At 44.2% G+C, this 27596-nt stretch overlaps 1 protein-coding gene across 1 annotated transcript in view; it reads right to left on the bottom strand.

The window, feature by feature from the left end:
- Positions 1-1611: 1611 nt before the first annotated feature.
- Positions 1612-27596, bottom strand: part of LOC112225652 (contactin-associated protein-like 5) — a 134947-nt gene continuing 108962 nt past the window's right edge. The window contains exons 14-24 of the mRNA XM_042306685.1: positions 24686-24842; positions 24334-24461; positions 24025-24195; positions 22275-22493; positions 19406-19645; positions 18072-18296; positions 14856-14989; positions 5464-5551; positions 4678-4881; positions 4254-4313; positions 1612-3516 (exon numbers count right to left, since the gene is read on the bottom strand). Of these exons, the coding sequence (XP_042162619.1) occupies positions 3275-3516; positions 4254-4313; positions 4678-4881; positions 5464-5551; positions 14856-14989; positions 18072-18296; positions 19406-19645; positions 22275-22493; positions 24025-24195; positions 24334-24461; positions 24686-24842 (1868 nt within the window). The 3' untranslated portion in view covers positions 1612-3274. The remainder of the gene's footprint in view (positions 3517-4253; positions 4314-4677; positions 4882-5463; positions 5552-14855; positions 14990-18071; positions 18297-19405; positions 19646-22274; positions 22494-24024; positions 24196-24333; positions 24462-24685; positions 24843-27596) is intronic.

The following is a 27596-nucleotide window of genomic DNA, read 5'->3' as shown; positions in this document are numbered from 1 at the left end:
GGTTGGGGATGGATGGATGGTTGGGGATGGATGGATGGATGGTTGGGGATGGATGGATGGATGGTTGGGGATGGATGGTTGGGGATGGTTGGATGGATGGTTGGGGATGGTTGGATGGATGGTTGGGGATGGTTGGATAGATGGTTGGGAATGGTTGGATGGATGGTTGTTGGATGGATGGATGGATGGATGGATGGATGGATGGATGGATGGATGGATGGGTGGGTGGGTGGGTGGGTGGGGATGGATGGATGGGTGGGTGGGTGGGGATGGATGGATGGGTGGGGTTGGATGGATGGATGGGTGAGGTTGGATGGATGGATGGATGGGTGGGGATGCATGGATGGATGGGTGGGGATGCATGGATGGATGGGTGGATGGGTGGGGATGGATGGATGGGTGGGTGGGTGGGGATAGATGGATGGGTGGGGTTGGTTGGATGGATAGATGGATGGATGGGTGGGGATGGGTGGGGATGGATGGGTGGGGATGGATGGATGGATGGGTGGGTGGGTTGGATGGATGGATGGATGGGTGGGGATGGTTAGATGGATAGATGGATGGATGGGTGGGGATGGATGGATGGATGGGTGAGGTTGTATGGATGGATGGATGGGTGGGGTTGGATGGATGGATGGATGGGTGGGTGGGGTTGGATGGATGGGTGGGTGGGGTTGGATGGATGGGTGGGTGGGGTTGGATGGATGGATGGGTGGGGTTGGATGGATGGATGGGTGGGGATGGATGGACGGGTGGGGTTGGATGGATGGATGGTTGGGGTTGGGAGGTTGGCTCTCTTATTTTAGTTTTTTTTCCTTTACATACTAAATGTAAGCTATTTAATACAATCATAATGATCAATACTTAGTATTTTTGTCCTTTTTTTCTAAATGTTTTCTTTTCTTTTGGGGTGGCAGCCTACAGGTAAATACGATATTAACTGAGTAGCAAATTATGTGTTGCTTGTACCTTTAACCCCCCACACCCCCAACAAAGAAATCACAGAAAATATATAAATGTGGTCACAAAAAAAAGAGACACAATAAAATGTTCCACAACTACAGTTCTGACATCGAAGCAATTTAATGTTCTAGCTTTGTGATTGAATTAGGTCAGATTCCATTTTGTACCCTATTTACCATAACAACGTTTGGAGGAAGACGGGACGTAGTTTCACACCACGTAATGAATGTTTCTACTTCATCAGAATACACAGCACCACCCATCCTTGGTCTGTACATGCTTATACACACATGTACCAACAAATGCAAACACACATACCGTATTCAAAGCCCCAAAAATGTGTGTGAAAGGAAGAAAGAGAATGGTTGTGATAGAGGTTATGTAGCACGAAACATCTGGAAAATATTAATTATTTTTCAAAAAGAATGTTTGGTTTTATTAAACATATATTCATAATATACCTGTACAATTATAGCCATACAAAATTGGCCCTCAAAGTAATCACAATATCAACAAGTACAAATAGGAGTCTCAGAGGTTAATTATAACTTGCTTTCAAGGACACTTTAATTTGAAAGAAAAATGTTTTCAGGCAATACCTCAGCCAATCTTATTATTTTGTGACGGTGTGTATATGAATTGTTGCTCATGAAAGAGTTTTACGTATGAATTTTCAATCTCTGTTTTTATTGTTTCTAAACTGTCAAACCGGGTTATTTTGCACTGATGATACTTTCCCTCTTCATTTTAGGTGGAAAATAAAACTAAGCTGAGCATCCACATCCATCATCCAATACTAGTAAACACTAATCACCTTATAATGTAGATCTAACATAGGGATACTGTTGACAATCAGTACAAAAGCAATGAATTACAAACTTCAAATAAGAAATAAGATATAAAATGGTCACCAATGCATGACCAGGATCAAAGGTGTGCCAGAACAAATGGCTGCTTCAGGAAACAATCCAAACGAAACAATGAAAAGTAAAAAGAAAAGACAAAGAGCTTATGAGAAGATGAGGAACAACTAAAGCTTTGTATATGGCAGCTCTTTGAAGACTCTTCTAACCCTTGGCCGGCAGCCACTTGAGTGGGATGTGATGGGTTGGTTCTCTTGCTAGGGGACAGCTAGCAGATGTTCCAGTCAGCTGGGTTCTTTTTACATTCTCTTCCTTGCATCAATACAAAGCAGCCTAGCCTATGGCATAGAAACCTCAAGAACACTGGGCAGAAAGAACAATGATTTTCAATTGAACTTTCCAAAGAAAAATGTAGGGAAACCGGTCTGGGGACCTGTCTCTTGTATTGATGTAATTTTTAAATGGCTTTATTTAGGGATTTAATGAAATTTAAATATATAACTTTTTGTATTTAATCTTAATTAATCACTGCATTATCAAGATCAGTAAAACAATACGTCTCTTACTCCAATGTGTTATTTAATATTATGTTATCTAAGAAGGCCTTTGCATTGAGCCTTTTCAACCATTCCCAGAGCACTGCACCGTGGTACTGTAATTACCATCAAAATGGTGGCTGAATAGTCTCCCTGCCCTCTGAAGGCAAGCCACTCTGTATTGACCCTCTGTATTACATCAATGGCACAGATGTGAAAGCTGTTGAACTTCTCGTCCTTTTCGTAAGTATTTGAAATGGAGTAAGTGCATCTGTGTGTAGTTTCTGTGCGTCGGGAGATTTCTTCCCCACATGACAGTGGGATAGTTTAATCTTGGCCATCTACACCATTGTGGCTTTTTCCCATAACATTGACCACTCTTCCCATAACATTGACCACTCTTCCCATAACATTGCCCACTTTTCCCATAACATTGCCCACTTTTCCCATAACATTGCCCACTTTTACCATAACATTGCCCACTTTTACCATAACATTGCCCACTTTTACCATAACATTGACCACTCTTCCATAACATTGACCACTTTTCCCATAACTTTGAATATTCTAATCTTTCCAGACTCTGTGTATTTCTGTCATTGGATAAATCCATTGCACCATATCCATATGCTTCAATCTCTCATGGCACTGTTTTCCTGTCCCATCACCACCATTTGTGAGCCGGCCGGTCAACATATTTGCAGCTACAAGTCCCGTCCTACGGAGTATCTACACAGAAACGGGAAGAAATTCCCCATCAGGATATTCCCACAGTTCCCTTAAAGGAGAAGGAATTCTTAATTTCTACCCCAGAGGAGGGAGGAAAAAGGCTGCCTCCTCCTGTGCAGACAGCTAGACAAAACAGAAGAGAGGTAAGCGGCGATGGCTAGAAGGCTTGGCTGGACACTGTGGTCAGATGTAGTACTCCCTGTTGTCCCTGAGGGTGGAGCTATGACTGTCATGGAGGTGGCACTCTGTCCGGTAGGCTGGTTCTGCCTGGTAGGCTGCTTCTCTCCGGCAGGCTATTTCCAGGTTGGTTTGGTGCTCCTTCTCCTTGATGCTTGTGTCTCTCCGGGCCTGCCGGTGCTGGTACAGGAAACGGGTCATCACCACCACTACACACAGAGTGATGAAGATTACTGCTGATACCACACCTGCGGGGGAGCAAGGGCAGCCATTTTAGTTATAACATCTGAGGGGGGCTGGGGTCATGACTCATATCATGGTACGTCTCAATTTATTAGAAATAAGTTATCCTGGACTTAAAAATGCACTATGCAGAAATCGCTGCGCCATTACCTGGTTGATAAAATTCGAATAGTTCGCTTAATAGTCCCATTGCACTGTTTATTCCCCCCTATTTTTCTACATGTAAATAGATAGTTGTGTGTCCAGCACATTTGAACTGTATATGTGACAAAACAAGCAATTATAGTGTATCATCATTGTACCATCTACACTGCTGTGAAACATATTTCCCATAACCCAAAATAATTGTATTTTCAGCTGTTTGAAGCTGGTGTACAAAACTGGAAGTAAAAGATGCAAAAACGTAACGAAAGAATGGGAAGCATAGAAATAGTGCACATAGAACATATCTACCACCTCTTAGACTTGCATTCAATGAGAAGGACAGATCTATAAACACACATTTCTGTGTGAATTTGGTTGGGTCGCCCAAAAAGTTACATATTGCAGCTTTAACAATGAGGAACCCCATTCACAAAAAACTTCAGAGGGACAGCCATTGTGAGTTAAGAGAGTGAGAGAGAGACGAAGAGAGAGAGAGGAAGAGAGAGAGAGGAAGAAAGACAGTGAAACAAAGTGACATCTGGGACTAGTTTCATATTAACACCGAAACAATAAATTAAGAGAAAATAGAGAAACAAACCTCCTATGACTGCCGAGTCATGCAGGCTGACATTATCTTTGTTTGTTTTCGCAGCTTGATCTGGCAGGGAAGAAAGGCCCATTCATTATCTTTCAGCAATGAGTGAACGAGCTGTGCAGCAAAATGGATGTTCCTCAACAGGGTGTATGAGGCAGAAGATAACTTATTTGTTTAACTGCGTAAACAATGAAAAGCAAAAGTTCCATCAGGCTTCAGCTCATTGTCGACTCATTCCTGATTCATCTGAAATGTAATAATGATGCTTTAAGCAGGAGGCGAGACTGGGAACATCCACAATCGATTCCACACAGCTCCAAATGGCTTCCGCTGTGAAAGCTGAACAGCTGTGGCAGAGTAAAGGAACTCATTTACTTGTTTTATCCAGTTAGCTGAGTGGAGACTGTTTTACAACAGCAGCACTTACCTGAGAGTGGGTGTGAGGTTGTTGAGTCAGCCGGAGCCCCACAGTTAGACTCCACCAGGTGACCCCGTACACTGACCAATGAGCTGCCACGGTTCAGTAGCGCTGCCTTCAGTGGAGCCATGTGATTGAACTGGACGGAGGACAGGCAGCCAATGAAGCCCTTAGATCCTGCCTGCATCACTTCCTCATCAAAATTCTCACCTCCTGTTATACAGAATTAACATTGAAGCATTATAGCAGCAGTCTCCCACTAAAAACTAAAAATTACAAAACATACTTCATGATGTACAAATGAGTCATTGGGGAAGATATGTATGCAGAGCATTTTTAATAGATCTTCATTAGAGTGGGAAAGAGAGGCAGAGGAGGTGAGAGAGTTTGCTTTCTGTCTAGGTTATTGTTTAAGACATTTCTGTGCTTTCAAACAGCACCATTTTAGGTCCCATCAATTAATCTTTATTCAGCCTTTATTAGGTTCACCATTATTTCCATCCAGAATTAAATATGAATGTTTCTATGGCAACAGCAGTGAGGGATATAAAAAATAATCATCCTTCAGCAATGATGGTCAAAATCTTTAAATCTGCGATTACAAAAGCTGTTCTGAGACGGGGTATGAACATTTTGGGGAATTGTTATGAGCATTTGAACATTAAGTCAAAAACAGAACATGTGAAAAACCTAAACTTCTTCAGTATCATAGTATGGTCCCACTAAATGGTCCTCCACCTTCCATTATTCAAAATAGCTCCCTGCATGGCAGTAGAATTTCATTGGAAGGCTTACCGACGACTATGCCCAAAGTCAAGGATCTGATTAAGATCAACTCTGCATCAGATGACAGGGTGTACTTCCTGTGGATGTCCTGGTCGATCTGAGGGAAAGTGAAAAATAATCAAATAATAAGGAGGATTACAGGAATTACAAATCCATCCACATTTCAATACATTATGGATTGAGTATGACATTCTTTCATTTAAATGGCTGCCGTTTAATGTAGTACCAATGCACTCTCATAGCGGTATACATTTGTTAAATGTTTTTATTTAAACTTTATTTATCAGGGAGTCATACTGAGACCAAGTCTATTTTACAGATGAGCCCTAAATGACATAGATGACAGAAAATACACACATCAAAATGTAAATACAAAAATGCAAGCAGAAAGAAAAACATGGTCATGAAGAACAAACACATTGATCAGTAATAAGGTCCTCAATCAGCTTTCTGAATGGACCTAGAGGCAGCAGAACAAACACATTGATCAGTAATAAGGTCCTCAATCAGCTTTCTGAATGGACCTAGAGGCAGCAGAACAAACACATTGATCAGTAATAAGGTCCTCAATCAGCTTTCTGAATGGACCTAGAGGCACCAGAACAAACACATTGATCAGTAATAAGGTCCTCAATCAGCTTTCTGAATGGACCTAGAGGCACCAGAACAAACACATTGATCAGTAATAAGGTCCTCAATCAGCTTTCTGAATGGACCTAGAGGCAGCAGAACAAACACTTTCTTCAGTAATAAGGTCCTCAATCAGCTTTCTGAATGGACCTAGAGGCAGCAGAACAAACACTTTCTTCAGTAATAAGGTCCTCACTCAGCTTTCCGAATGGACCTAGAGGCAGCAGACCAAACACTTACTTCAGTAATAAGGTCCTCAATCAGCTTTCTGAATGGACCTAGAGGCAGCAGAACAAACACATTGATCAGTAATAAGGTCCTCAATCAGCTTTCTGAATGGACCTAAAGGCAGCAGAACAAACACTTTCTTCAGTAATAAGGTCCTCAATCAGCTTTCTGAATTGACCTAGAGGCACCAGAACAAACACATTGATCAGTAACAAGGTCCTCAATCAGCTTTCTGAATGGACCTAGAGGCAGCAGAACAAACACATTGATCAGTAATAAGGTCCTCAATCAGCTTTCTGAATGGACCTAGAGGCACCAGAACAAACACTTTCTTCAGTAATAAGGTCCTCAATCAGCTTTCTGAATTGACCTAGAGGCACCAGAACAAACACATTGATCAGTAACAAGGTCCTCAATCAGCTTTCTGAATGGACCTAGAGGCAGCAGAACAAACACATTGATCAGTAATAAGGTCCTCAATCAGCTTTCTGAATGGACCTAGAGGCACCAGAACAAACACATTGATCAGTAATAAGGTCCTCAATCAGCTTTCTGAATGGACCTAGAGGCAGCAGAACAAACACATTGATCAGTAATAAGGTCCTCAATCAGCTTTCTGAATGGACCTAGAGGCACCAGAACAAACACATTGATCAGTAATAAGGTCCTCAATCAGCTTTCTGAATGGACCTAGAGGCAGCAGAACAAACACATTCATCAGTAATAAGGTCCTCAATCAGCTTTCTGAATTGACCTAGAGTGTCACGCCCTGGTCTAAGTATTTTGTGTTTTCTTTATTATTTTGGTCAGGCCAGGGTGTGACATGGGTTTATTATGTGGTGTGTTTAGTCTTGTTTTTTTTGTAGGTATTGGGATTGTGGTATAGTGGGGTTTTCTAGAAAAGTCTATGGTTGCCTGAAGTGGTTCTCAATCAGAGGCAGGTGTTTATCGTTGTCTCTGATTGGGAACCATATTTAGGCAGCCATATTCTTTGAGTGTTTCGTGGGTGATTATTCCTGTCTCTCTGTTTGTTTGCACCAGATAGGCTCAGTCACTTTGGTTTTTCTTTTTTCCTTGTTTTGGAAGAGAAGAGAACTTGAGCCGGGTGCGCCATTCTCCTTGCGGAGATGGTGCAAAATCCATCAACACGGTCGGTCCCTGGGATTGGGCTGGCCAACACGATTCGGTTTGCTTGGAAGGAAAAGGAGTTGGAGCCTTTAGGACCGGAAACTTTTGGAAGGATAATATTGATGGGGATTCTAAAGCTGACGGTGAAGGACGTGTTTTGTTTCCAAGGCAACTCGTTGGAGGGAGCATACGACGTGGCACTACATACAGAGGAGAAACACGATGATATCTTGAGAAGGGCAAGAGCAGTGCGAGGTGAGAGGCCGATGAGCCACTATGAAATAACAAGCCTGGCGAGGAACAACTTTAGGGTTGTAACTGTCAACATTTACAACCCATACGTTAAGGATGAAGAGGTGAGGGCCTTTCTGGGGAGATACATGGATAACGTCTCCTCAGCAAGGCACCTCAAAGACTCCCTTGGGTTTTGAAATGGGAGGAGAGGCTTCCAGGCCCTCCTCAGGGAGGACCCAAAGGGACATGGTGGCTACCTCCATCCTCCTGCTATGTTCTCCCTGGGGGCTGACAGGGGGACGTTGTTTTATGCACGTCAGCCTCCATTTTGCAGGCGCTGTATGGCCTATGGCGAAGGATTATGACGAGCCTAAGGCGTGCCACGGGTGTGGCTCATTAGCACACCTGTGGCGGGGATGCCTGGCTCGTCAGAGGTCATACGCGTCTGTGGCTGGGGGGGGAGCAGGAGCGGGGGATGGGGGAAGAAGAGGAGGGGAAGGAAGCACGCCTCATGACCAGAGTACAGGTCCAGAGGGGAGGGTCGCAAGGAAGGAGGAGGAGCAAGAAGCGGCGGATGGAAGAGAGAAGGAAACAGATGGCACGGGAGTAGGAGAACCAGGAAAAGTGGCGGAAGAAGACAAGCGAGTGGAGGAGCATGAGAGAGAAGAAAGCGAGGGAGGAGTGGTGGAGAAGGAGACGGTGGAAGAGCAAGTGGAGTGGTGGGAAAGTGTCCTGGTGGAAGAGATGAGGGGTATGGTGAGGAGCTGGCGGGGGGGGAGGGTGGTATATCTCCACTGCCGCCATCACCAAAGAAGAGAATGAAGAGGAGGGTGCGATTGGACGACAGTGAGAGGGAGGGGATGGTCAAGAGAGTGATGGGGGTGGTAGAAACCTCTGGGTTGCTGCTGGTTTCCCCAGGCCCTCAACTTCTGTTGGGTGGGGTCATACCTAACAAGACTCAGGACTGGGTACAGGAGTAGGTGGGGAGTTTTTTGTTTGGGGACTCAGCCTCCCCTATTTTTTTCCAAACCAGCTGCAGCACTGGGGAGGGGGAGGAGTGTGGGGGTAGACCCAGGGTGCAGGGCACCCCGGAGCCAAACACTATTCCTACATCCTGGGTTGGTGAGATGGAGGAAGAGGGGGGGATGTCGGGAGTACGGATGGTGTTTTCACAGGTAGATATGGAGCAGGGGAGCATCGGGTGAGTCTCCTGTTTTTGTTTTTTTCTGTCTGGGTTTAGTATTTGAGTGTATTACATGTTTTTATTTTATTCTTTCATGGGGTCTAATTTTACTTTTGTTAGTTTAAATGTAAGGGGTTTAAGGGATTTTGTTAAGAGGAGGGCGGTTTTTAGTTATTTGGAGGGTGTGGGGTTTGATTTTTGTTTTTTACAGGAGGTTCACCTGAGGGATGGAGGGGATGTTAGTAGGTTTAAGAGGGAGTGGGACAAGGGGGAGTCGGTTTGGGGTATTGCGGGGGTGCACTCATCGGGGGTAGGGATTTTGTGTGGGCACAGGGAGGTAAAAGTGGAGGGTTCTTTTGTGGTGATGCAGGGGAGGTTTATAGTGGTGGATGTCACGATAAGGGATTGTAAATTTAGATTAGTGGTGGTGTATGGGCCACAGATGGTGGCAGACAGGAGGGAGATGGTGGACTGTCTGATGCCCCTGTGTGTCACAAATAGGAAATTAGTGATAGGAGGGATTTTAATACAGATTTAGGAATAGGGGGGGATAGCAGTGCAGGCGCCATCACTGGGCTAATGGCTTGCCATGGTCTGGTTGATGGTGGCCTGCACACTACTCCGAAAATGGACGGTCCTACATGGCGCAACTCCTATATTTTTGTACCCAGGTCTTTGGGTAAGTTGTCTGGGCGGCTGTTGCCTGTTTTCTTTTCGGATCACGACGGGGTGCTCCTGCAGGTGGGGTCGCCAGTCTGCCTCTTTGGTAGGGGGTACTGGAAGTTCGATCGGGATGTGCTGGAGGAGCAGGCTTTTGTTGACGGGTATTTTGGTTTCTTTTGGAGGCTTGAAGGCCTCAGGTCCATGTGCGAGGGGGTGTTAGATTGATGGGAATTAGTTAAGGTGAGCATTAGGGCTTTTATAATAGGGTATTGCAAGAGGAAAAAAAGGGAGGAGAGGAGTGAGGTGGATCGTATCCAAAGGTTAATTGAACTCGAGTACGAGGCAGGCAACCTCGGCGGGTCGTTTGACTGGGAGAGATCCGCAACCCTAAAGGCGCAGCTCAGGGAGTTGCAGGAGCGGAAGGCTCGAGCTTTCCTGGAGCGTGCGCATAGTGGCTTTCTAGAACACAATGAGACTTGTTCTGCTATGTTCTTTAAGTCGGTTAGGGCCAGACAGAGTAGGAAGGTAATGCATGGCGTTAGGGAAGAAAATGGTAGTATAGTTAGAGAACCAGAGGATATGGTCAGGGTGACAACTGCTCATTTCCAAGGGTTATTTAAGGAAAGGGAAATAGATGTAGAGCAGGGAAATGTTTTTTTAGAACTTTTGTCCAGGTCGGTTGCCGGAGGACATTAGAGAAGTGATGGAGGCCCAGATCTCACTAGAAGAGGTTGAGAGCGCTCTTAGGAGGATGGGAAAAGGGAAGGTGCCTGGGATGGATGGGCTGCCGGCTGAGTTTTATCTCAAGTTTTGGGGTATACTTGGACCATCCTTGAGACGGGTGTCCCGGGGGGATCAATGGCTGTTGGTGTGCTGTCACTTTTATATTAGAAGGGGGAAGTAACAGACCTTGGCAACTGGCGGCCGTTGACCATGCTGTGTGTAGATTACAAGCTACTTGCAAAGGTTTTAGCAGACCGGTTGCGCACAGCCCTTCCCTACGTCGTCCATGAGGATCAGACGTGTGGGGTAGAGGGCCGCTCTATTAGATGGAACCTACAGTTAATCAGGGACTCCATCGCTTGGGTTGAAGATAGAGGACTGCCTTTAATGGTAGCAGCGCTAGATCAGGCGAAAGCCTTTGATCGCGTGAATAGATCCTTTTATTCAGAGTGTTAGGTCGATTAGGATTTGGGGAGAAGTTCATAGGATGGATTTGTACATTATATGTCGGAGCGGGGTGCCGAGTTAGTGTAAATAGTCACTTGGGTGACGTTTTTGACCTCTCGTCTGGGGTCAGGCAGGGGTGCCCACTCTCGGCTCTCCTCTTCGTTCTGTACATGGAGCCTCTGGGGGCTGCCATTAGGGCAGACACAGGGGTGGAAGGCTTGTTGATCCCTGGAAGTGGTGGGCTGCGTGTTAAGATGACACAGTACGCCGGCGACACTTCCTTGCTGCTGTGCAAGGACTCGTGCCTGACAAGGTCCCTTGCCATCTTTGGGGATTTCACCAGAGCGTCGGGAGCGGTTCTGAACGATGCAAAGTCTTCCGTCAAGTTTTTCGGAAGATGGCGCGGTAGAACGGATGTGCCCGGGGGGTTATCTCTCTGTGAGGGGGCCCTGAGGATTCTCGGGATCCATTTTGAGACCTCCGGCTCAGCGACGCTAAACTGGAACATGCGTATCGCAGTGGTACAGAGGAAGCTAGCAATGTGGAAGGCTAGGTATTTGTCTTTATGGGCAAAGTCCTGGTCCTAAAGGTGGATGTGTTGCCGTCTCTTTTGTATTTGGCGTACATCTACCCATTGCCGGCTTGTCTGAGGAGGCCTCTAGTGAGGCTTGTGTTTCAGTTCATGTGGAGTGGCAGGTGCGAGTGGTTCGCCAGGGCACGCATGCTCTGTCCCATCGGGGAGGGAGGTAGGGGGGTACCACATTTCCCCCTCAAGCTGGATGCAATTTTTGTTTCTTTCTTGTTAACGGAGCTTGCTCATCCAGTGATACACCCGTCCGGTTACCTCCTGCGGGTGTTCTTCTCGTATCAGGCGAGAGGCGTAATGGTGTGGTCTAACACGGGTCCTCGGGCGGAACAGCTGCCGTGGCACTTTGGTCATGCGGCCAAGTGGCTGCGTGCGCACCCTGAGGTTGAAGTTTCCCGAGTAGTTTTAGATCACAGGCACCTGTACGAGGTGGTCAGAAAGGCCGGGAGTCTGGCGCCTGTAGTGGGCATCTCGGAAGTGGTCTGGGAGGGAGTGCAGGCGCGGGGTCTGGACAACAGGCTCAAGGAGCTGAATTGGTTGAGCCTCCATGAGTGCTTGCCAGGTACGTTCCATCATGTACCGGTATAGTTTGGTGCAATCCCCCACCTGTCCAATATCCTCTTGTGGCAGGGAGGAGACTGTGCGCCATGTCTTTTGGGACTGTGCCTTTGCCGGAGTAGTATGGGCTAGGGCACGGGTGTTGTTAGGTTTGGTAAGGGGGGATTTTGTATTGACGTGGGCCAGGTTAGAGAGAGGTGTAGGGAGAGCGAGAGGGACAGATAGGGACAGGTTTCTGCTCTGGCTTCTCATGAGTCTCTTTAAACGGGGGCTGTGGGAAGCAAGGCAGAACATGGTGAAGACAGGGAGAGATTGGGGGGTGGGGGAGGATGAAGAGGGAGGAGAGGAAGTGGGGGCAGCATGCTGCTCGGGAGAGGTGGAAGGGGGGTTTAGGGCTGGGTGTCATTTAGATTTGTAAGGGTATAGATTAGGGACGGGGAGATAGGGAAAGGTAGTTTGTAGGGTGACAGGGAGGGAAGATGCTCCCCTGAGGTTTTGTTTGGGGTTTTTGTTTAGTTAAATTAAAATACCATTGTTGGAGTATGTATGAAAATTATGAGTTGTAAAGAATGAATGGTATTGAAGGTAATAAATTATTTTTTATTTAAAAAAATAAAAAAAAATTGTCTGTTTAGGTTTGTTGTTTTGTATTGTTCGTGTTTTCATTGTTATTAAAGATGTATACTAATAACCACGCTGCATTTTGGTCCGATCCTTGCTACACCTCCTCTTCAGAGGAGGAGATAGAAGAAAACCGTGACAGAGGCAGCAGAACAAACACTTTCATCAGTAATAAGGTCCTCAATCAGCTTTCTGAATGGACCTAGAGGCAGCAGAACAAACACTTTCATCAGTAATTAGATCCTCAATCAGCTTTCTGAATGGACCTAGAGGCAGCAGAACAAACACTTTCTTCAGTAATAAGGTCCTCAATCAGCTTTCTGAATGGACCTAGAGGCAGCAGAACAAACACTTTCTTCAGTAATAAGGTCCTCAATCAGCTTTCTGAATGGACCTAGAGGCACCAGAACAAACACATTCATCAGTAATAAGGTCCTCAATCAGCTTTCTGAATGGACCTAGAGGCACCAGAACATCACATTTAAGAACATTTTGAAGATTGTTCCACAAATAAGCTGCAAAAAAACCTAAAAGCTGGATTTACCTGTCTCAGTAGAGACCAAAGGAATATCCAGAGTTAACCATCCCTGAGACCGGGTGTGGTAACTTGTATGTCTAATGTTTAGTAAGTATGTTACAGTAGGTACAGTTTTTGTAAAATAGATTTATAAATGAAAACATAGCAATGTATCAACCTACGTGACATCAAAGAGGGCCAACCAACTTTCTGGTAGAGAATGCAGTACTAAAACTGTTGCCCATAATAAAGCGCAGTGCGATATGATAAACGGCTTCTCAATACTTTAATGAAGTGGCAGATGACGTCGCTATAGATGATGTTGACTGAATAATCTGCTTTCTACTATTTAGCGAGAGGCAGGACCTATTTCCATAGAAGCCCAATTTAATTCTCAGCTTCCTAACTCATCAATATGCATTATAAAATACAATTTGTATCAGTAGATACACAATGAGTTCTATTTGTCAAGTAATTTCTAGACAATTTACATGCAGCCTGGTCTAAGCCAATTGAGGAAAGCTTGTGAATTAGTAGTGAGTGATCAACAGTATCGAAAACATTTGACAGGTCCATGAAGAAGGGCAGCACAATGTTGCCTTTTATCCATAAAGTCAACCACATCATTTATAACTAGGGATGCATAGAGATAGTGCTATGACCTGGTCTAAAACCCGACTGATGTACAATTTAAATGCATTTCAAAGATAAGTAAGATATTAGCTGAGAGTTAATCAAGGACTATAATATTTTAGCTAAGTTTAGAAATAGGGCAAGAATGAATTAGGTCACAAAGGTCACCTTTCTGAAGGGGGAGTACATGGGCCTTCTTCTAAGCCTTGGAGATAGTACTAGATATAATTGTCAGGTAAATCATATGGGTTAATGATTGAGCAATCAGGAATGTCAGCCCCAGTTAATAATTCACAAAAAGTAAATTGTTGAAATGAAAACAAAGATTCACTAGAAGTTGATGGTTTAACCATTGAGTCAGCTGGCAGATGGAAGAGCAGTCAATTGACTGTCCAGGGTCAATTAAACCACAGTTTCTCTCAAATAAAAAGCCTGCCAAGATAAAATTATGACTAAAAACATAATTTATCCCATTCTTCTCTGTTATGATGCCAGAGTCAGACAGAACTTGCTTAGGATCCCCAGCAGAGTCAGAGATAGAGCTAAAAAAGGTGGCTTGATTTAGCTTTCTTCATCAAGATAGTACATATGTTTCTCAATTGCCTGAAAGATTGCGAGTCTACTACAGATTCAGTTTTCCTTGCTTTGGCCCAGGCCTGATTATCTCATTTGAATGAGCGCAGAGAGTGCAGAAGAAAACCAAGGGTTGGATCTTTCTTTGACTCTGAATTTTTTTAAAGGGGTGTGTTTATCTACCAAAGAAATACATATGGAGGAGACATTTTTCAGGGTCAGGAATACAGGAGATAGTGGCTAAATCAGAGTAGAACATGTTAATTTAAAAACCCTTTAGGAGAAAACTTTTTAAAATGTCTCCTCTTAAATAAAGGAGATTCAGTATTTTGCTGTTTTGTATCTCTAATACCCTCAAACTCTGGACCTCGAAGCTAGTTCCACTGCGTTTTTTTCATTGTTGCTAATCAGGGACTGGTTTAGACCGGGAACACAAGGTGGGTGCAATTAATTATCTGATAGAACAGAAAACCAGCAGGATACGGACCTCAAAGGGTAATAATCGAGTACCCCTGCTCTAACACATACTCTGGGACAAGGATCACTGAGATCATATGCAAATACTCCACTAGACAAATATTTATGGGGGTTATTAATGAGGATTGACATGCCCATATGTAGTGATGGAATTACAATGCACAGGATCTACACCTTTTGTAAATGTATCCATTGCTCACCTGTAGGTAGACGTCTTTTCCCTCACGGTGGATTCTGATACGGTGGAGGTGTCCGTCTGCCAGGCTGGAGGGTCTGGGACTGAACACATCTGGCCTCCTGTCCACATGTAGATGGTACCAGATCTGTAGACTCCCTATAGACCACAACACAAACTGGGTGAAAACTATGCACTGAAATATCTTAAACCTACATTAAGTTGTTGTGTATTGCACTTGTTAAAGTCACGCATTGAAGTCAATGTGAGGACTGTTCAAATATCTCCAGTTACCATTTGGGCTAAAGTATGCACAAACATGATATCATATTTTGAAATAATTGAAACAATTGCCTTCATGGTGATTTGTAAACAATATTGCCTTGTTCATTGAATACAGCCATTATCCATTATCCATTGTCCCAAGCTGGAGGCTTGAGAATAACATTTAAATAGCTAAACTTATCTCAAGAGGTGGCTCACCTCACCTTCACCTACAAACCTTTATTTTAAATTCATATCAATCAATAGAAATATGTTTGGAATTAAGATAAGCTTATTAACAAAAATAGCATTATGACTGAAATACAATGAAGAGTGTTGGCAGTTTATTTATAAATAGACTTCTCTATTGAAGCCCCCACAGTTACCTCTTTAGACATAAATACAGTGCCTTGCGAAAGTATTCGGCCCCCTTGAACTTTGCGACCTTTTGCCATATTTCAGGCTTCAAACATAAAGATATAACACTGTATTTTTTTTGTGAAGAATCAACAACAAGTGGGACACAATCATGAAGTGGAACGACATTTATTGGATTTTTCAAACTTTTTTAACAAATCAAAAACTGACAAATTGGGCGTGCAAAATTATTCAGCCCCTTTACTTTCAGTGCAGCAAACTCTCTCCAGAAGTTCAGTGAGGATCTCTGAATGATCCAATGTTGACCTAAATGACTAATGATGATAAATACAATCCACCTGTGTGTAATCAAGTCTCCGTATAAATGCACCTGCACTGTGATAGTCTCAGAGGTCCGTTAAAAGCACAGAGAGCATCATGAAGAACAAGGAACACACCAGGCAGATCCGAGATACTGTTGTGAAGAAGTTTAAAGCCGGATTTGGATACAAAAAGATTTCCCAAGCTTTAAACATCCCAAGGAGCACTGTGCAAGCAATAATTTTGAAATGGAAGGAGTATCAGACCACTGCAAATCTACCCAGACCTGGCCGTCCCTCTAAACTTTCAGCTCATACAAGGAGAAGACTGATCAGAGATGTAGCCAAGAGGCCCATGATCACTCTGGATGAACTGCAGAGATCTACAGCTGAGGTGGGAGACTGTGTCCATAGGACAACAATTAGTCGTATATTGCACAAATCTGGCCTTTATGGAAGAGTGGCAAGAAGAAAGCCATTTCTTAAAGATATCCATAAAAAGTGTTGTTTAAAGTTTGCCACAAGCCACCTGGGAGACACACCAAACATGTGGAAGAAGGTGCTCTGGTCAGATGAAACCAAAATTGAACTTTTTGGCAACAATGCAAAATGTTATGTTTGGCGTAAAAGCAACATAGCTCATCACCCTGACCACACCATCCCCACTGTCAAACATGATGGTGGCAGCATCATGGTTTGGGCCTGCTTTTCTTCAGCAGGGACAGGGAAGATGGTTAAAATTGATGGGAAGATGGATGGAGCCAAATACAGGACCATTCTGGAAGAAAACCTGATGGAGTCTGCAAAAGACCTGAGACTAGGACGGAGATTTGTCTTCCAACAAGACAATGATCCAAAACATAAAGCAAAATCTACAATGGAATGGTTCAAAAATAAACATATCCAGGTGTTAGAATGTCAAAGTCCAGACCTGAATCCAATCGAGAATCTGTGGAAAGAACTGAAAACTGCTGTTCACAAATGCTCTCCATCCAACCTCACTGAGCTCGAGCTGTTTTGCAAGGAGGAATGGGAAAAAATTCAGTCTCTCGATGTGCAAAACTGATAGAGACATACCCCAAGCGACTTATAGCTGTAATCGCAGCAAAAGGTCGCGCTACAAAGTATTAACTTAAGGGGGCTGAATAATTTTGCACGCCCAATTTTTCAGTTTTTGATTTGTTAAAAAAGTTTGAAATATCCAATAAATGTCGTTCCACTTCATGATTGTGTCCCACTTGTTGTTGATTCTTCACACAAAAATACAGTTTTATATCTTTATGTTTGAAGCCTGAAATGTGGCAAAAGGTCGCAAAGTTCAAGAGGGCCGAATACTTTCGCAAGGCACTGTATGTATCCTGGAGCAGCCTAAATTCTTTGCCCTGTGTTGAATATGTCAATATGCACCAAATGTTCCTCCCACACACATACCACACAAGATCAGAGAGGCAGAGAGCTTTGCATTATCAAGTGAAGTTGGGTCAATATTACAATTCCAGCACGGTTGGTGAAGGGATTTATGTTGTGTTTGAGAACCCCCTGACAGTGCCCGGGTGCCTGAGATTACTGTGGATGAAGTGTCCTCCTGATCCTCCCATATTTACAAAGGTGTGATTCATCCACGTGTTACGATTGAACAAAAGAGCAAAGACCTATAGAAACACAGGGCGTCACTCAACACGATGCTGATAGGCTTTCTGTACAACTTGGAAGGCTGTCAGATTAGAGGTTAAGTTGCGTGATCAAGGCTTCGTTATGGATGCGGCAGAATAGGCTTAAACGCGCCATTGAACTTGGATCTGTCAAGGTCAAAACATTTTTTTTTTATTCCTGCCTGTTATGTGATGGATGGAAATATTCTAAACATGACACATTACTTGTTCCATACTTGTCAAGGGATTATAAATCCATCTTTCTATGAAACAAATTGCATTCTTTGTGTTGAAAGTTGTGCAAGGCAAAGTGTTTTTTTCAGCTCTTTGCTGTGCGGTACAATGGGAGAGAACACTCAGCTGGAGTAAATAGTACGCAATAGTTAGCACTCTCTTCCATATAATGAGATTACATTCTGATTTTAGAGTTGCCCTCTGCCAGCTAATGGAGTCATTATAACACCCTTCACTAAAGCCTTGGTGGAGTCCCAACTTCTTCCCGTCAGAGTCCAAATACAAATCTGGAAATATGTTTGAAGCATATTGAATTTCACTCATATTACCAAATGCAATGAGGTGTAAATGGACACCTCAGAAATTATTAAATTATTTGTAATACTGACAAATGAGTAGTAGAGGTGTCCCTACCGTTGCGTGCCAGGATGACTGCTATGTACTGCTGGCTGAAGGTGCTGACAGTGAGCAGCATGGCAGGGCTCTGTGTGGTCATGAAGATGAAAGCCATGTTCTCTCTGGCCCTGCTGTTCCCTCTGTAGACACTGGAGGCCTGGAAGCTCCTATTCTGCATCACAGAGAAAGGCTCCTGGAAGGTGTAGGTCACCGACGACTCTCTGTTAAACGACACAGACACCTCTGTAGGGACAGGGAGAGAGGATGGATCATTTGGACAGACATACTGCAATACACTGAATTCAAAATATAAATTGTTGAGAGCAAATAATGTCAATCAAATTGTATCTGTTTTTAGCTAAACCAAAGCAACAGTCAGAAGAAACATTTTAAAAACATTCTTGATGAATGCACGTTCTGTCAATTTCATTGGACAAAATGGAACAAAATGTACATCCTATAAGAAACAGACCACCCTTTGTCAAAGACGTGTCTGCTCCATGATAATGGATGCCTAGATTTGATCTCTTTTTCAGATGGAATCAGAATCTACACTCTGAAAGCCACTGATCTCAACACCTCCACTTCAAGAGCAAAGTGAATACCCCTCAAAGCATTCTGTTATTTTCTCTTCTCCCGTTCTCCTAAAAATTAATTAATGGGAAATATATATATTGCATAATTATATAGCAGTCTAAGCACAATCTCAGCGAGTTTTATTTTTTTATAACTAAGTTTCATAATAAGTCATGATAGTGGAAAGAGAATAAAGAATTGAAGGCTCTCTACCCACACAAGAGCAGATGCTGGAAATAAAGGAGCATCTACAGAAAAGGGTTAAGATAGGTCAATAATGCTTTTTTCCTTAAGAATGATTGAAGGTAAGAATTTCCTTAACTTGCAAGTGGCTCAGGTACAAGTATATCCAGTAATTCAGAGAAAAATAAGCTAAGAACCATATTCAAGAATCCCACACATGCAGCAGTGGATACACAAAGTTTTTTGCTCAAGAGTTGTACTTTTTGTTCTAGATTGGGAGGGCTCAAAACCTGGCAAGGAAGAAAAAAAAGACCCAACACTTTTCGGCACGGGAGTGGAGAGCTGTACAGTACCAGTTGCATATGAATGTCATCATTCTACTGTATAATACATGAAGTATGACGAGGACCTGGCGGCGAGTACCAAGTACCAACTGCATTAGATACATGATTCATCTTCATTTGGAAATGTAAGCCTTTTCTTATGTCTTAATCATTGTGTCAAGTGTTTTTTCCATTCAATAATTCATCAAACAACAATATCATGAGTGAACCCATTTACATCTAGTTCTTAGGGGGCATATCATCACACACCTTCCTTGCAGGAGGGCCCCCCATAGGCAGACTGAGAGCAGTCACAGACGTAGCCGCTGTTCTTCTCAATGCACCTCCCGCTGTTGTGGCAGAGACTGCTGGAGCCACTGCAGTGGCCGGGGCAGCCAGCGCTCACCCCCGGGGTCATCTTAGCCCGCTCCTCCAGGTTAAAGGTCACACCGTTTATAGTCAGAGTTCTGATGCAACCCAAGAAGCCCCTCTGCCTAGCCGCCGTTCCCCCTGGAGGAGGGACGACAGGTTATAACTAGTTCATATGTTTATTACAGTGTTATAACACAATTAGTATATAACGCATCACATTCTACTGAGTACTAGCTGCTGTTCCCCCTAGAGGAACCACAGGTTATAACTCATTCATAATGCCTATAACAATGTTATAACACATTTTTAGTCTAGTTGTGATACATAATAACTCACCGGGAGGCTAAAGAAGCCCACTGCTTTACTGCAACCTGATTTAAGTATGTAAGACAACTCTGGAGCTCATTAAGACTAACTATATGCAAATATGGAAGAATTGCTATTAGGATGAAGTGTTGGGCAGACCTTTGCAAACATTATAAGCAGAAGAAACAGTAAAGCGCTTGAATGACAAATCAAGATTTATGGCCAACCAAAGTGTTAATCTCAGGGAAAGCTTATAGGTAATGTCTTATAGGAAACCCATTCATGTGTGTAATGCCTTGGTATAAGCAGAAAGTGACTGTGAAATAATCATAATGAATATGATCATTCATACTGTGACCTATTGTCTATTTGAGGCTATCATAAATCCTAAAATAGCAAATGTACCGAGACAATAGTGAAAAGGCCACTGTTAAAGTCTGTGTATTGAAATAAATTATTTCCTAAGAGGGGTTATATTATATTACTAAGGCCAGCCATACCCACAAACAGCTGGCTGTTGAGACTGAAACTGAGCTATGAGAAAGGCAGTCCTACCCACAAACAGTTGGCTGTTGAGCGTGAGACCAAGGCTATGAGACCAGGCCAGTCCTACCCACAAAGACTGTTTTAAGGGCAGCTTTTTTCCATCTACGTAACATTGCAAAAATCAGAAACTTTCTGTCCAAAAATGATGCAGAAAAATTAATCCATGCTTTTGTCACTTCTAGGTTAGACTACTGCAATGTTCTACTTTCTGGCTACCCGGATAAAGCACTAAATAAACTTCAGTTAGTGCTAAATATCCTTCTAGTGGTGTGGGGGCTGTGCTTTGGCAAAGTGTGTGGGGTTATATCCTTCCTGTTTGGCCCTGTCCGGGGGTATCATCGGATGGGGCCACAGTGTCTCCTGACCCCTCTTGTCTCAGCCTCCAGTATTTATGCTGCAGTAGTTTATGTGTCGGGGGGCTAGGGTCAGTTTGTTATATCTGGAGTACTTCTCCTGTCCTATTCGGTGTCCTGTGTGAATTTAAGTATGCTCTCTCTAATTCTCTTTCTCTCTTTCTTTCTCTCTCTCGGAGGACCTGAGCCCTAGGAACATGCCTCAGGACCACCTGGCATGATGACTCCTTGCTGTTCCCAGTCCACCTGGCCGTGCTGCTGCTCCAGTTTCAACTGTTCTGCATGCGGCTATGGAATCCTGACCTGTTCACCGGACGTGCTACCTGTCCAAGACCTGCTGTTTGCAACTCTCTAGAGACAGCAGGAATGGTAGAGATAATGATCTCAATGATCGGCTATGAAAAGCCAACTGACATTTACTCCTGAGGTGCTGACTTGCTGCACCCTCGCCAACTACTGTGATTATTATTATTTGACCATGCTGGTCATTTATGAACATTTGAACATCTTGACCATGTTTTGTTATAATCTCCACCCGGCACAGCCAGAAGAGGACTGGCCACCCCTCATAGCCTGGTTCCTCTCTAGGTTTCTTCCTAGGTTTTGGCCTTCTAGGCAGTTTTTCCTAGCCACCGTGATTCTACACCTGCATTGAATGCTGTTTGGGGTTTTAGGCTGGTTTTCTATACAGCACTTTGAGATATCAGCTGATGTACGAAGGGCTATATAAATAAATTTGATTTGATTTGAACAGCTGGCTGTTGAGACTGAGACTAAGGCTATGAGACCAGGACAGTCCTACCCACAAAAAGCTGGCTGTTGAAACTGAAACTAAGGCTGTGAGGCCAGGCCTACCCACAAACAGCTGGCTGTTGAGAATGAGACTATGAGGCCAGTCCTACCCACAAACAGCTGGCTGTTGAGACTGAGACTATGAGGCCAGTCCTACCCACAAACAGCTGGCTGTTGAGACTGAGAATATGAGGCCAGTCCTATCCACAAACAGCTGGCTGTTGAGACTGAGACTATTAGGCCAGTCCTACCCACAAACAGCTGGCTGTTGAGACTGAGACTATGAGGCCAGTCCTACCCACAAACAGCTGTCTGTTGAAACTGAGACTATGAGGCCAGTCCTACCCACAAACAGCTGGCTGTTGAGACTGAGACTATGAGGCCAGTCCTACCCAAACAAACAGACTGGCTGCTGGCTGAGACTGAGCCTATGAGGCCAGTCCTACCCACAACAGCTGGCTGTTGAGACTGAGACTATGAGGCCAGTCCTACCCACAAACAGCTGTCTGTTGAAACTGAGACTATGAGGCCAGTCCTACCCACAAACAGCTGGCTGTTGAGACTGAGACTATGAGGCCAATCCTACCCACAAACACCTGGCTGTTGAGACTGAGACTATGAGGCCAGTCCTACCCACAAACAGCTGGCTGTTGAGACTGAGACTGAGGCCAATCCTACCCACAAACACCTGGCTGTTGAGACTGAGACTATGAGGCCAGTCCTACCCACAAACAGCTGGCTGTTGAGACTGAGACTGAGGCCAGTCCTACCCACAAATAGCTGGCTGTTGAGCCGGAGGCGGAGGTGACCCTCAGATGGAGCTTCCAGGAAGCGCAGGGGTAGCTGGTCCACCTGCAGGGAGGCCTCCTTCACGCTGCGCTCAGCCCTCACATAGTGCCACTGCCTGTCATTCAGGGGTACGTGGGACTTGACGGCCAGGTCCACCAGCCCGTTTCCCACGTCAAAGGAGAACGTCACCACGGACGGAGCTGAGGCAACAGAACAGGGACACAAGCTGACAGTCAGATCGCAGAGAACTCATCCTTCAAACATCCATTCTCTTTCTCCCTCTCTCTCTCATTTCAATTTAAGGTCTTTATTGGCATAGGAAACATATGTTAACATTGCCAAAGCAAGTGAACTAGATAAACAAAAGTGAAATAAACAATACAAATGTACAGTAGACATTACACTCACAAAGGTTGAATAAAGACATTACAAATGACATATTATGTGCAAATAGTACAAAAGGGGAAATAAATAAACATAAATATGGGTTGTATTTACAATGATGTTTGTTCTTCATTGGTTGCCCTTTTCTTGTGGCAACAGGTCACAAATCTTGCTGCTGTGATGGCACACTGTGGTATTTCAACCAATAGAAATGGGACTTGATAGAAATTGGGTTTGTTTTCAAATTCTTTGTGGATCTGTGTAATCTGAGGGAAATATGGTCATACATGTGGCAGGAGGTTAGGAAGTGCAGCTCCGTTTCCACCTCATTTTGTGGGCAGAGTGCAAATAACCTGTCTTCTCTTGAGAGCCAGGTCTGCCTACGGCGGCCTTTCTCAATAGCAAGGCTATGCTCACGAATCAAAGCTTTGCTTAAGTTTCGGTCAGTCACAGTGGTCAGGTATTCTTCCACGGTGTACTCTCTGTTTAGGGCCAAATAGCATTTTAGTTTGCTCAGTTTCTTTGTTAATTCTTTCCAATATGTCAAGTAATTATCGTTTTGTTATCTCATGATTTGGTTGGGTCTAATTGTGTTGCTGTCTCTCTCTCTCTTTTTCTCTAGGCACATGGCTTATTTTCTGATCTCCATTTTGGTTACCTTGTTGTTAGTGGAATTCTACATTTCTTTTCAAAGCTAAGTTGACAGCAAGATGATATAGCGCTGTACTTAATTTGACAGCTTGATGATATAGCGCTGCAACTAAGTTGATAGCTTGATGATATAGTGCTGTAGCTAAGTTGACAGCTTGATGATATAGTGTTGTAGCTAAGTTGACAGCTTGATGATATAGTGCTGTAGCTAAGTTGACAGCTTGATGATATAGTGTTGTAGCTAAGTTGACAGCTTGATGATATAGTGCTGTAGCTAAGTTGACAGCTTGATGATATAGTGCTGTAGCTAAGTTGACAGCTTGATGATATAGTGCTGTAGCTAAGTTGACAGCTTGATGATATAGTGCTGTAGCTAAGTTGACAGCTTGATGATATAGTGCTGTAGCTAAGTTGACAGCTTGATGATATAGTGCTGTAGCTAAGTTGACAGCTTGATGATATAGTGCTGTAGCTAAGTTGACAGCTTGATGATATAGTGCTGTAGCTAAGTTGACTGTAATTGTACTTTATTATACATCTTATAATTTGGATTATCAAGTGTAAGTCTGCTTGGAATGTGTGTGTGTGCATGTATGCGTATGTGTGTGTGTGTGTGTGTTTGGGAGTGTGTGTTTTGTGTCTGTGTGTGGCATTCTCATGCTTGTGTGAGTGTGTGTGTGTGGTCCACAGACTCACAGCTGAGCTCCACTCTGATGAAGTCCTTGAGGCCCACGTTCTCCAGGAAGACTCCTGAGGGAGCGCTGGTCTTGAAGTAGAAGGAGATGTCAGCGCTGAGCTCTGCCTGGAGGGTGGGGAAGTGCAGGTAGGATGACTCCTGGTAGAAGGACGCTGCATTCCACACAGACTCTAGAAAACAGGAAATACATGTATTTTCTAAGTTTGAACACAGTCAATAGTTACTCAGCATTTTGCCTGGAAAAACAAGGATGTTCAAAGGGACCATCTGTAAAATAAAAATGTTACAAAATAAAACAGTTCACCTACTGTCGCCATAACAACGCAGCGGGCCGATTCTGTAGAGCGCCTCAGAGCCAGTTCTGTTGGTGTCTCCAATCACGATTTCACTCACTGGTAAGTGCTCTTTGTAAGAAAGTACTCCTGTGTCATTAGCCCTGCAATAGATAGACAGGAGAGTATGCTCTCTGTGGAAGGAATCAAACAATGATGAACCCCTCCCACCACTGTCATGACCCACTTAAGCTGATACATTTGGTCTCTTCCAGGTAATATACTGAATACTGCTAAAATGTAGAAATATAGATGGACAAGCACAAGAAAATTTGTAGCTAAATCATATTGATGCACAGTAGACAGAGAGACAAATTTGCCTAGTTACCATGAGTCGGTGTCGGCATCACAGTTGCAGAAGTAGTTCATGTCCATGCAGTTCTCCTCCAGGCTGCAGGAGCACTGCTGAACACCTGGAAGGAAGCCTCCCCAGTAGGTCCGTCTCTCTCCACCCTGGTCCACCCACCAGGACAGGGGGCTGCCATCTGGACCAGTCACAGGATTACAATTAGGTCCAAATGTAGAGAAACAGAATCTGCACAGTGAATGTGATTAGAGCCCTGGGCATCTTTTGGTATCCCATGGCATTGTGTCAATGAGTCCTCAGTGATGTCAGTTACACTCGCAGGGCTCATTTCCTGGAGCATCTGTAAGTGGCCCTGCTACAGTCTTCTGTCCCACAACATGACTCTGCCTGAGAGACACTACAGGCCTGCAGGAAGTATCCTCTCAGCCCTCTGCATAGATATAGGCTTCTATCAACACAACATGACTCTGCCTGAGAGACACTATGGGCCTGCAGGGAGCAGCCTCTCAGCTCTTAGACTGTACTTTTAACACAGGAGGGTGGTGGGAGGGTGGGGACCATATAATGGGATGTAATGAGTAATGTAATGAGAGTAATTTGAAGTGTGGTCATGGGGGGGTTGTGACAGTGGTGCTATTCAAGTCACACTGCCTGACTCTGACAGTGTATTTTGTGGGATAACGGATTACACAGCATCAAAGCTTGATATCCAGTATTCTTCTGCCTTTGTTCATCATGTCAAATTTACATTGTTACTCAATTGAAACAAAGCTGAATAGAATAAAAATGGTTTAGGGAATAACAAATTATATGGAAATAAGATGAATTGTTTGGGAGGAAACGTCGATGTACATTGGCAAATCAACTTGATGCCTTTGCTCATGAGCTGTGCGGCCGTTACACTGAACCGGATTTTTAACAGGGTCGTTAGAAAAAATGATAATTGATAAAATGATAAGAAAGAGACTTCAGCTTCCATAAAGTGACCATTGGACTTTCCACCTTTCGGACTGAATACGTTTGTAGGGGCAACAGTTTTGATTAAATGTACATCTTATCGCTCTCACATGCTAATTTGTGTCCATTAAGAACCAATGATGTGCTACCTTTTTGAAGCACTTCTGACAATGCTATCATCTTTTCAGCTAAATCTCAGAGTTCTAAAACCAGACCAAAGCACTTGGGTTGTGCAGCAACAGCACTAGTAGCTAGCTAACACCAGTCGGATGAGAGGCAAGCTACAAGCAAAGGAAGCTAGCTATATTTTGTTATGGAAAGTTTTTCACATGGCTGAAGTCAACTGTGTAAAATGTTGGCCTTGATACTTGTGTGTAATCAGAGCACCAACAAATAAGCAAAAACAAGATAGTGAACATCCGAGGGCTGCTAATGTTAGTTATTGCTAGTCCTTGCCTGTTATTGCTCGAACCAGGGACCCTCTGCTTACATTGACTGCCTCACAGCATTGCTTCCATCCCTCTCCTCGATGCTTCGAGGGTGACTGTTGTTGATGTATGCAGAGGGTCCCTGGTTCGAGCCTAGGTAGGGTGAGGAGAGGTAAGGAAGCAATGCTGTTACATTCCCAGCCAACGCACCAAATGTAATAGTTCTCTGCCCCTACCTAGGCTTGAACCAGGGACACCCTGCACACATCAACAACTGACACCCTCGAAGCATCGTTACCTATCGCGCAACAAAAGCCATGGCCCTGGCAGCGCAAGGGAAACAACTTCTTCAAGGTCTCAGAGTAAGTGACACGTCACCGATTGAAAGGATATTAGCGCGCACTAGCTAGCCATTTCACACCAGTTACACAATCTAATCGTAGTCGCTGTACTCATAATATACAGGATAACTATTGCCTTATAGTGAGGATTGCCATGTTGCAAGCACAGCTTCAGATGCAATTGTTAGGCAAGGGCAATTTAAGCAGCGAGTTGGAGTCAGAGGACAAGCCTTCTCAGGTGTCTCCTAAAACCCGTTATGGGGTCTGAGCCGCCGAAGCCTCCCACCATTAGCTCTGACAAATTGAAAACCCTAGTCATTGGCGACTCCATTACCTGCAATTTTAGACTTTAAAAAATAATCATCCATACACTGTTTACCAGGGGGCAGGGCTACCGACGTAAAGGCTAATCTAAAGATGGTGCCGGCTAAGGCTAAAACTGGTGAGAGTATAGGGATATTGTTTAACCATGTCGGCGGAGGAGATCTTCATGGGCTATACTCAGCCTTGTCTCAGGGTAGTAAGTTGGTGGTCTGTTGATATCCCTCTAGCGGTGTGGGGGCTGTGCTTTGGCAAAGTGGGTGGGGTTATATCCTGCCTGGTTGGCCCTGTCTGGAGGTATTGTTGGACAGGACTCCTGACCCACCCCTGTGTCCCCTGACCCACCCCTGTCTCAGTCTCCAGTATGTATGTTGCAATAGTCTATGTGCTGGGGGGCTAGGGTCAGTCTGTTAAATCTGGTGTAAATCTCCTGTCATATCTGGTGTTTTGTTTGAATTTAGGTATGCACCCTCTAATTTTCTCTCTCCCCCTCCTGGCTGTCACCCAGTCCACCTGGTTGTGCTAGTGCTCCAGTTTCAACTGTTCTGCCTGTGGCTAGAGAACCCTGACATGTTCACCGGATGTGCTACCTTGTGACGGACCTGCTGTTTTTGACTCTCTCTATCGCTCTACCACACCTGTTGTCTCGACCTCTGAATGCTCAGCAATGAAAAGCCAACTGACATTTACTCCTGAGATACTGAGCTGCCAACTGACCTGCACCCTCTACAACCACTGTGATATTATCTGACCCTGCTGGTCCCCCTGCTGGTCATCTATGAACATTAGAACAAATGACTGGCCACCCCTCAGAGCCTGGTTCCTCTCTAGGCTTCTTCCTAGGTTCCTGCCTTTCTAGGGAGTTTTTCCAAGTCACCGTGCTTC

This window comes from Oncorhynchus tshawytscha, linkage group LG26 (assembly GCF_018296145.1).
Source record: "Oncorhynchus tshawytscha isolate Ot180627B linkage group LG26, Otsh_v2.0, whole genome shotgun sequence".
Lineage (NCBI taxonomy): Eukaryota > Metazoa > Chordata > Actinopteri > Salmoniformes > Salmonidae > Oncorhynchus > Oncorhynchus tshawytscha.
Note: the sequence above shows the minus strand (reverse complement) of the source record. Positions and strands in the feature narration are given on the sequence as shown.